This window comes from Bidens hawaiensis, unplaced genomic scaffold, assembly GCF_021521415.1.
Source record: "Bidens hawaiensis isolate Kalapana, Puna unplaced genomic scaffold, B.hawaiensis_p1.1 tig00022510_1, whole genome shotgun sequence".
NCBI classification, from domain to species: Eukaryota; Viridiplantae; Streptophyta; class Magnoliopsida; order Asterales; family Asteraceae; genus Bidens; species Bidens hawaiensis.
Window position 1 is genome coordinate 224,024 of NW_027493504.1, and position 10,335 is coordinate 234,358.

A 10,335-nucleotide genomic window follows, 5' to 3' on the forward strand; every position below is an offset into this window, starting at 1 on the left:
CAACTTGATTTAAATAACTGTAGTGACTTCCCACATGATGAGGCATATTTACATTTTGCTGCCAATGTTAAAACTGAAGAATATCAAAATGATGATGATATGTCACATCAATACCATAGAGGTTGAAATCATAATTTTGAAAGTGGACTGGCGAAAGTATACAGTTTTGTTACTGGTTTTCTAACACTTTAGAAACTGTAGATATATAGATATGCAACGATTCAAAACATTTGAAGACATCCCCTGGCCCTAGTAAATTCTTTGGCAATATACCAAGAAACAAAATAAAAAACACTCATGGTATTAAAGAAAACAACATTTAATGAAGTGGTTGCTATAATAATCTTTATTTAGTGAGACTACAAAGATGGTTGCTTCTAGAGGTATCCATACTAAGAAACAAGTTCAAACGAAAGTGCTAACCAAAACCCTTTGTCAAGATCACCTAGAACCAACTAGTATTATGTTTTAAGTTGCAAGTAAACTTTAGAATACTTTAAGAATATCAACCAACAAACCCTATTTATTTTTGTATGTACTCTTGTAAGACTTGTGTGCTCAACTAACTAGAAAAATGAACAACTCTACTTTCTACCCCTTAAACGAAGCAAGATCAAATATAACTCATCCATCTTATCTTTGATCGAACTTGCTAGATATCTTCAAAATTAGATAAAAGACTTATCTTGATGGGCTTCAGAACCATAGAGACGGTCCAAAATGTCTAAATGTTGGCAAGCGTGTAACCGTTCAAATCATCTACCAATAGCGCTATTTTGTTATGTGACGCATCTTGTGCACCCAATGTGACGAGTAAAGTGACAAAAGATGTGTAAAAAGGTCTTAAGGGAAACTGGGTTTCGCTTGGGTTTTGGTGGAAGTTTCAGTTGATGGGTGATCTACCGGACCAAGCAAACGTTCAACTTCCATCTTAGAATTAGAATAAGCCCTCTGTATTTACTTGCACTTCATCTATTGAATAATAACGTACAGAAGCCTCCATGTTGCTCACTGTTTAGTTCAACATAAAGGTGTTCAAAATATTGTTGCAGACGATCTAAAGAATAGAAATTGGGTTAACCAGGTAAACAAGTTGCATGTTCCTTCAATTCCAAGGCTGAATGAAGGGTTTAAGCAGGTTAAAGGAATAGGAAGTCTACCTCATTACATGATCCTACTACTTCTAAGCAACACCGTCAAAAGGGTTTTTCTAGTAGCAGAAAATACCACTTTTGAGTGAGGTAAGGTCTAACCATTCGGAGCTGGTCATCTTGGGTAGTGAATCGAATCAGAGATGCTGACTTTGACTATCTTAACGGATAAATTGTTCCATAAAATACTCGACCAACGTCCAACGCTTAAACCTAAGGTCAATATAGGCACATGCTGTAAGCTTTGTATAGCCAAAATTTAATTAAATCTAATCAAGAATGTAGAAAATGTGAAACTTCAAAAACACTATTACAACTTACAGTTTGACACAATGAACCTAACTAGGTATTGACACTGTTAATACAACTAACTAATCAACCAACAGCACCACTTACCAAACTAATTGTAACTAACTACCTAAATACATTTTCTACTATTAGCACCAGCAAACAAACAAAACAACTAGGGTACATGAGATATCAGTGTGTAAATCATCATATCACTGCAAGCCACACAGATACTTGCTAAGCAGATAAGAAACCACAATTACACATCAACAGATACCAACATAAGCATCCAAACATAATCTTTTGCCATCAATCATCCATAACTTTTAATCAATCATACAACAGCATCCTCCTGATGCAGATTTAAAAGAGCTACTACCAGTCACACACTTTCATCTTAATCAAATGCCACGTTGCAAAACTAATCAAAAAGAACAAAAACAGAAGCTGAATGCAGTTTTTCAGATGACTTTACTATCGCAACTTCAAAATCACATTTTCCAACTAGATAAAAAGCATAAAAATAGAACAAGTAGCCGTTATTTCACAAGATATACTATAACAAGTAATCCGACCTAGATGTGTTTATATAATATAAATCCTATAGAAAGCTTCTTGAATTCAATCAAAAACCTAGAAATCAACATCCACACGTAAACAAAACTTCAATCAATACGCAAGCAGCACACAGATTCAAATCAAACACATTATCAGATCCGGTGCATATATAACAAGATACACATGATCACATCCAAACATAATCTCCAGCCACTGATTATCCATAAGTTGTAATCAATCATACAACAGGATCCTCCTGTTGCGGATTCAAAAAAGCTACTACTGAAACCAATCAAAAAGAATAAAAACTGAAAGCCGAATGTACTTTTTGATAAGACTTTACTATTGCATTGGAACTTTAAAATTACATTGTCAACAAGAAGCTGCATATATATTTTACGCCTAATACTAAACCACATAATTTCATCATTAGAAGATAAAACTGTAACAGGTAATCAGACCTAGATGTGTTTATAGAATCAATAACCTATTAACATAGACAATCAACATCCACAGAGAAACAAAACTTCAATCAATAGCCAATACGCAAGCAAGCGGCGCATAAATCGAACTCGATACATTATCAGATCAAGTGCATATGATACTTGAATATATCAAAATAATTATCCGGTTTCTATACACACACACAACAAAGTTTTAACGATCGTACAGCTTATACATCACCAAAAACTGAAATAACCTAGCTGGTGGAGGCTCCGTCGTCTTCCTTCTTGCAACCGTGATCATGACAGTCATCATCATCGTCGTCGTCGCTGGTGTCTTCATCGAAGGGTTTCTGTTTATGGAAGATGCAGCATTTCTTGGAGCTCTTCTTCTGCATGAATTCGTTATCCACGGTGCCTTCTTTCCACGTCACCTTCTTCTTCCGTGGATTCAGCGTTAGCGTCAAGGTCCTTGTTGTTTGCGATGGAGCTGGATTTGCTAGTGTTATTGTGGTGGTTTCTGTTGTGGTTGATGATGCTGCTGCTGCTGATTGTCTTGCAGCAGGTCTCGCCATTTTTGTCTCAGAGAGAATTCTAGGGTTTCAATTCAATTTGGGGAAAATAAATGAGATTTATGAGGATTTTATATTACCCACTTTTACGTTTTGTTATATTTATCAAGTTAGTCCCTCTAGTAAGATTAATTACATTTTGGCCACCGTTGTTTTTAGTCGAAAGCTACTAAGCTAAGCTATGTAGGATTAAGATGCGTTATTAAATTTTTAGTGGAGTTGATATAATGCTGATAAGCATTGTTACAAAAGGTGATCATTTAATTTAGATACAAAATCATTGTCCGCTTTAGATTTAAAACCTTACCACATCGTATGACACCTTGCTACACCGTACCAAACCATATGAAACCTTACCACAACACCACCTCAACACATCGTACGATACCTTAAGACAATTTAGCTATTGTACGACACCTTAGCACATCGTAGGGCACTTTACCACACCATACGCCACTTTAGAACAATGTATGACATATTAGGACACCACACGACACGACACCATATATAGAGTCTAAAGGATTTGACTCGTTCAAATGATCCTTCATTGTCTTATGTTAGGAAAAGTATTGTATATCTCCAAATTCACCATCCAACATCTATATTTTGTCGTCCCACAAATCAAGATAGGAAGGCGGAACACAAAATGAGGTAAGAGTTGTTTAGTGGCATTGTTTCAATAGGAAATAGGTTCCTCGAATTGTATATTTACTTGAATACCATCGGTGTGGCTCGCATGATTGACTTGTATGAGATGAGATAATTATGATTTACGAAGGGGTATTCTAGGGACAACACCCTTTTTGCTAAAAGAACCTACAAATACCCCCCCCCCTCTCCCTTAGGGATATACGAGACGTATACAGGAACCCGATACCCTGTATAGTATTATACGAGACGGGACGTATCCGGATATCCCTAGTAAGACTCTTTACGAAAGAAGCAAACACTAGGAGTAAATTTATAAAAATTAAAATAGAGTATAAATTAAAAGAAACTCTCGAGACGAAAATGATTCATTTCGATAGACGGTGAAACTCCTCCTAATTAGGGTTTCATATATATATATATATATATATATATATATATATATATATATATATATATATATATATATATATTGTTTTGTTGCAGGTACAAGGAGAGACGATATCTTATTAATTAAATTAAGCTCTGGTTAGTTGTAATCCCTCTATCTAAACCCCAATTGCATGATTATTACTTTAATGTCTCCTCATCTGATTGAACTGATGCCTGCCTGTGTTTGATTTCTATACCAATTAGTTAGTTCACAAGCATTCATTTTATTCATTATTATGCCTGTGTCATTGTCCTGATAATTATCCCTATCCATTATAAACTTTTATTCTAGTTGTTAGTTTCGTAGACGGTTAGACTCATACTGTTGTAATCTAGCAATGTGCTGACTTGAAATCTTTCCACTCATTTCTAGTTTGAAAGAAACAAAAAGCCCTAAATCTTATCAAAGATTTCATCTTTTGAAACAAATTGCTACAATATCATTCAGAAAGATGGATGCAGATAAGGAGTGTGACAGTTTGATCACTTTAGATACAATAATCAAACAAACACAGAAGAGATGTGAAGCCGTCATGGATAAAATCGAAATTTTACCAAACTTAAGCCTATCCTGCAAACGCACGCTCACCAGATTGGTCCAATCAGAGCTTGCTTTTCTCTCCCGCCTTACATCAACCGACTCCACAACGTCTGTTTGTGTCAACATCGGTCATATTGAATCAGTGGTCCACGTTCTTCAACAACCAAACATATCAGGAGTGTCACGTGTCTGCAAAACAATCGGGCTTCAAAACACCACCTCAAAACGCGCACATGTTGATATCGTTTGCACTTTCGAAGGGAACCCGGTTTGGTTTGTTGTGTCTGATAGGAACCCAAAGTACATATCTTGGTACGGTCAACAAGAATCTTCTAGAAACAAGGGTTTATGCGATAAAATTCAGCTTCTTCTTGAAGTTGCTCATAACTCTGTAGCATTAAAACCCGTTTCCATAATATTCTTCTTCTCAAACGGGCTTGATAGATTCACACTAGACAAGTTTCATACAGAATTTGAACCCGTTGACCTTAAGTCAAAGTTTTATAACTTTGACTTTAGTTTCTCCAAAGAGTTAGAAGGTGAGTGGATAGACATTCTTTCAAGATCATATCAACACGCGTCGGTTCTTGAAATTAAGGTTAATTGCCCTCAAATGGATAAAAATCAACTCCCGTTTATAAAACCCAATAACACCAATTTGACCGGATCGTTTGGTGATCTTATTTCACTAATGATGTTATCCAATAATGGAAAAACGGACGGTGACATCGTCAACTTTGATACAACCGCTTTGGTTGCAATTGTGTCGGGTATTAGTAACAGTGGTACACAAAAGCTTTTGGATACACCTGAGGATGAACTGAAAGCCCGATTTAAAGGGAACACGGAATTTGTGATCAGTCAAGTTTTGTCTGAAATTGAGAGTCCAATACATATGGATATTATTAAGGTTATAAGTGGGAGAAAGTGTGTGATATGTGAAAGTGTTTGTGCTGAGTTTAAGGAGTTGGTTTTAATGTGTGGTGGGGTTAATGAGAAATTAAGGGCGGAACAGTTGCTAAAGGTGGTGGTGGTTGTACCAGATTCTCCCTCGGGGCGTATGATGAGCCTTCCGACTACTAGAAAACTGGGTTTGAAGAATAAGATTGTGTTTGGGACCGGGGATTACTGGCACGCGCCAACGTTAACGGCTAATATGGGTTTTGTGAGAGCGGTTTTGCAGACAGGCATGTCTTTGTTTACTTTTGAGCATAGACCACGGGCTTTGACCGGGGATTAAATCGGTTCATCGTTTGTAGTTGTATATGAATCATGAAAATGTAACTGATTCACGTATTCGTATCACTTATCTAGTGCTTTATTTAGTTATGAGGTATAGTTTTCCATGTTTGTTATTATTAAACGTTGTTTTGAAAAGTTGAAGGTGTCGCGCCCATCTAGGAACAGTTAATCCGACGGGTTTTGTCCCGGTCAGTTTTAGTCGCAATCTTCATCCGGTTACCTTAAAATAACTCATTATATTTGCTGGATATTCTGTATGATGTGTTTATAATCATGTCAGAAAACTGCATGACTAACAATGAACAACGATTGATCTTTTGATTCTCATAACCTTTGAGATGTGTAGATCATCGTCAACGATAATAGAATTTACTGACAAGTCAGAATAGGTTTTGGATTAAAACAGTGCACCGCGCGAGCACCCAGCTAGTTTTATTAAAAGCTCCAGCTACTCTACCAAACACCTAAATATTTTTAAAAAGCCACAGCTACCAGCTACAGCTTCTAACCATCAGCTAGCAGCTTCCAGCTACAGTTATAAGCTAGTTTTATCAAACATACCTCATATATCATAGATGGCAAATTTTGAGAATTGGGAAAATATAATTAAAAATATTGTATTAGTGTAGTGTATTAGCATTACATTTGTTGTACTTTGATTTCATATTTATTTCGATTTTTTAGAATTAAAAGGAAAAAATGTGAGCAACCTGGATAGAAGGTGAGAATAATCATTTCTCAGCATTATGTTTCAACTCATATCATATGTATGTCAAAAAAACAACCAAATTAATGTACTCGTCACATTTAAAAGTTGATATTTCCGTTCATCAAACGGGTCAACTACTAGTTATATATGTACTAAGAATAACGTTTCTAGTATGAAATCATTCCGAGAGAACCACTTATAGAAAAAAATAATCATTTTTCCTGTGATTTTCTCTACCTTTTATATATATATATATATATATCAACCAAAGGGATCTTCCAATACCAAAAGGCAGTTGATTAGTAGAAGCTGTTGAGTTGTTGTGAAGCAGATGGTTTAGACTCGATGATCAGTTCTCCAATGGTGGCATTGAGGTTCCTGTTAAGAAAGACTTAAGGAGGGTGAGCGCCTGCTTGGGTTTATGCAAAGGAACCTTGTGCCCAGATCCTCTAACTGTTACGTATGTCAACCCCTTATACTCTTGTGTCCTTCCTCCCACCTATAATTTCAAACAAATTATTAAGAATATGTAGTTGTATTAAGTTTATGTTGATGATGGGTGGAATTACCTGTCCATCATCTTCATACCAAGCACGCCACGGGTTAATTGTCGTAAGGTTGAGAGCGTCTAGAGTATTACGTGTAGAAGCAACTGGAATCACTGCATCCGTATCACCACTATAGCGAAACAAAAAGTTAATAACATAACAACAAATTTGATTCTAAAAATAATGAGTATTAAGAAGAACCTGAACATCCAAATACGAAGTCCTGAACTTATAAGCTCTTGACACACATCCAACATGGATTTAGGCATATCTTTCCAGTTAAATTCTATATCATCACTTCACAACAAAAGAAAGTTGTTAACAACCACAAATTAACTAATAATATTAGCTAGTTTTCCAAATTTATAAGTTACACCTGCAAGTTTCCCATTTCATTGATGAGTTATACTGATAAGCATGAAGCGTGTTTTGAACCTCTGGTAAATTGAAGTAAACTGTGGAGTGTTGTTTGATGCACGGATCATAACTCAGCCCAGTATGGCCTATCTTCTGTCATACAAAAACAACTCAACTATGGTTGGTTTGACGCGAAAAATAATAATTAATGTATTGCTAAAAAAATATTATTACTCACATGCCATCTTCTTAGAAGGCGATTTGTGACACCGTTGTTAGTACAAGTAGGAGTAAAGATGCTATAAGGATCGATATTACCAGCTTCTTGAAAAGCAACTAGAGTTATCTGCCCACACTCACTTGAGGGGCGAACATAAAATCCCTTGTCACATAACTCGTTTAATCTCTTGTAAGTTTGATCAGAAATCAAACCAGAAGACCATAAAAATTGGAACAGTCCAACATGATCATGATAATCATCCGTTAAGGCATTCCCAATCTGCAACGATTTTAATTGTTTACGGTATATAAATAATAAATGTTGGTCAAAGAAAGAACTTGTGTACCATGTAACCCTTGAGATTAATGGGACTCCCCTTGTTTGCTTTGTTATATCTTAAAATTGCTTGACTTAATTGAGGAACATAATGCCCTAAAAATATCAAATTACCATAAATCACATTTGTCGACTCTTATTGAAAGTTATGATGCATATAAAGAGAACAATGTTTGGTTACACTCATGTACCTGCATAGCTCTCGCCCGTTAAGTAGAACTCCCTTCCTTTATATTCAGGGAACCGTTCAAGCCAGTTCAGTAAAAATTGAAGTGAATCCGCAGCTATGACACCAATATTATAAACCAAGGAAAATACATAAGCATCATAAGGACATACATACGAACATGTGACACACGTGCGAGTGTGATCATAATAGGAAGTTATACCAGTTCTTTTATCTCCATTGCTCAAAATATCCGAAGAGGTATTCGAGTAAGAATAGCCAACTCCAACAGGTGAATCAAGAAATAGTAAATTTGCAACTGCAAATCAGTCAACAATTAATAAATATTTGTGCAACAAGTAATATTAAATAAGTTTTTTTACTAAAGTAGTGCTGATTGAAAAAAATATTTACCATTTTTAATGTATACTGAATATTGTTTTTAATGATGTTTTATATTTTTTATTTTGTTATTATTATTTTTTGTATTTTCATTTACTTTTTAGCCAATATATTAGACATTTTTTTTTATAAAAAAGGTCTATCCAGTCAACTAACTATCTATTGTTTTTATTCAATGAATCCAATATCTTATATTTTATTTAATCAAATCTTTATTACAGATTAACCAACTTGTAATAATACAATTAACTCATGTCAAAATTATCTTATACCTTTTCAATCAAACATTATTATAGGTTTTTTAACCAACTTAAAATAATAATTCCTTCTTTTCAATTAACTCATGTCAAATAAGAACTATAAGAATTATCTGTACTCTTCTGATACTTCTCATTACTAAGGCAATATCTAATAAAATTTGACTCCCGCTAACTACCGGTTTCAATATCAAATAAAACGAAAATAAAAAAAAGGAATTAAAGTCGAATTGCTACCGCTCTCAAACGAAATTCATAGATAGCTATAAAACTATGATTCTGCTCAAAAACCTTGATATCCTTTATTCTTGGTGTTGTTAAGTTCAAATTCATATAAAACTACGATTTAGTTTAAAGTTAATGTAAACTACTAAGGCAGTAGGGCTCAGTCTATAACACACTTTCTAATTCTATTTTGACTCCAATATGCGTCATATTGAACTTGAACAATATGGAGCGTATCGGAGGTGTCAAAATAGGCAGAAGAGCGTATCGGAGGTGTCAAAATAGGCAGAAGAGTGTGTTAATATCAAAGACCTATTATTAATTAATACCAGTGTTCCAAGAGTATTGATTCAAGTAAACAGACTTTCCATCTTCATTGACATGAAAGGGTCCTACTTCTTCAGCCATTCCATATCCAATTGATGAACATCCAGGCCCTTAACAAAACAAACAATCTTTCTTATAAGTGATCAAATTATAATTATTTATTTATATATTGCAGATTAAATTGTAACACTTAATAATAAACAAACATAATATAATGAATGAAACCTCCATTGAGCCAAAGAACAAGAGGCTTTGAAGCAGGATCCTCAGTAGCTGCCTCAGTGAACCAGTAAAACAAAGCTCTACCAGATTCTTCATCAACAGTTACATATCCAGCATAATGATCAAACTTCACATTGAAATTTTGACCTGGAAGGCTTGAAACTTGGTCCAACTTCTTCTGTTGATTAGCGGCGTCTGAATGAACTAATGAAATTAACAACAAAATAAGAAAACTCCAATTCCATGTTGATATCTTCATTTACAGTTCGTTTACCATGTGAAGATACAGTATATATGAGCACCAAGCCGGGGCATAAATAATATTTCAAGGTTGAAACATTTGACCTAGAGCATATATAAACACTTTCCTTAATAAAAAACACATGTTTTTTAAAATTTCTATTCCTTTTTAATACCTTAGAGGGTTGAATATGACTTCTTAAATAAAGAGATGTGTACTTTAGTTTTCTATATTAAATTCTCTATTACAGATGTAGTGGTGTTTGGTTGTTTTTTTTATATTATTTTTCCTCTATATTATATAGATAGTATGGATACAAAGGCTCCAATGTGAATGTTCTTACTTCTTAGATGACCATACCCTTATCTGGATGGTTAGTTGAGACATCTAACTTTCCGTTAAGTAACGGTGGCGCTAATCAAATATTATAATCTAGACTCAGTTGCAACT

General features: G+C 34.7%; 2 protein-coding genes and 1 pseudogene across 3 annotated transcripts; 1 reads left to right on the forward strand and 2 right to left on the reverse strand.

Moving 5' to 3' along the window:
- Nucleotides 1-2,514: 2,514 nt before the first annotated feature.
- LOC143565680 (uncharacterized) lies at nt 2,515-3,046 on the reverse strand. The gene has a single exon (XM_077052581.1). The coding sequence runs from the start codon at nt 3,013-3,015 to the stop codon at nt 2,698-2,700; it is 318 nt and encodes a 105-aa protein (XP_076908696.1). The 5' UTR covers nt 3,016-3,046; the 3' UTR covers nt 2,515-2,697.
- A 1,444-nt stretch (nt 3,047-4,490) lies between these two features.
- On the forward strand, nt 4,491-6,099 carry LOC143565681 (uncharacterized). Its single transcript, XM_077052582.1, has one exon. It carries the CDS (start codon nt 4,545-4,547, stop codon nt 5,871-5,873), a length of 1,329 nt encoding a protein of 442 aa, XP_076908697.1. The 5' UTR covers nt 4,491-4,544; the 3' UTR covers nt 5,874-6,099.
- Nucleotides 6,100-6,728: 629 nt separating this feature from the next.
- LOC143565683 (serine carboxypeptidase II-2-like) lies at nt 6,729-9,918 on the reverse strand (annotated as a pseudogene). The gene is made up of 10 exons (XR_013141116.1): nt 9,648-9,918; nt 9,425-9,532; nt 8,435-8,530; nt 8,237-8,329; nt 8,056-8,141; nt 7,728-7,988; nt 7,509-7,642; nt 7,334-7,429; nt 7,154-7,262; nt 6,729-7,083 (listed from the first exon to the last, which is right to left on the reverse strand). The product of XR_013141116.1 is annotated as a serine carboxypeptidase II-2-like (transcript).
- Between the last annotated feature and the right edge of the window lie 417 nt (nt 9,919-10,335).

Bases quoted from the DNA above. Each gene is read 5' to 3' on its own strand.
- LOC143565680 (XM_077052581.1), bottom strand. From the start codon at position 3,015: ATGGCGAGACCTGCTGCAAGACAATCAGCAGCAGCAGCATCATCAACC.
- LOC143565681 (XM_077052582.1), top strand. From the start codon at position 4,545: ATGGATGCAGATAAGGAGTGTGACAGTTTGATCACTTTAGATACAATA.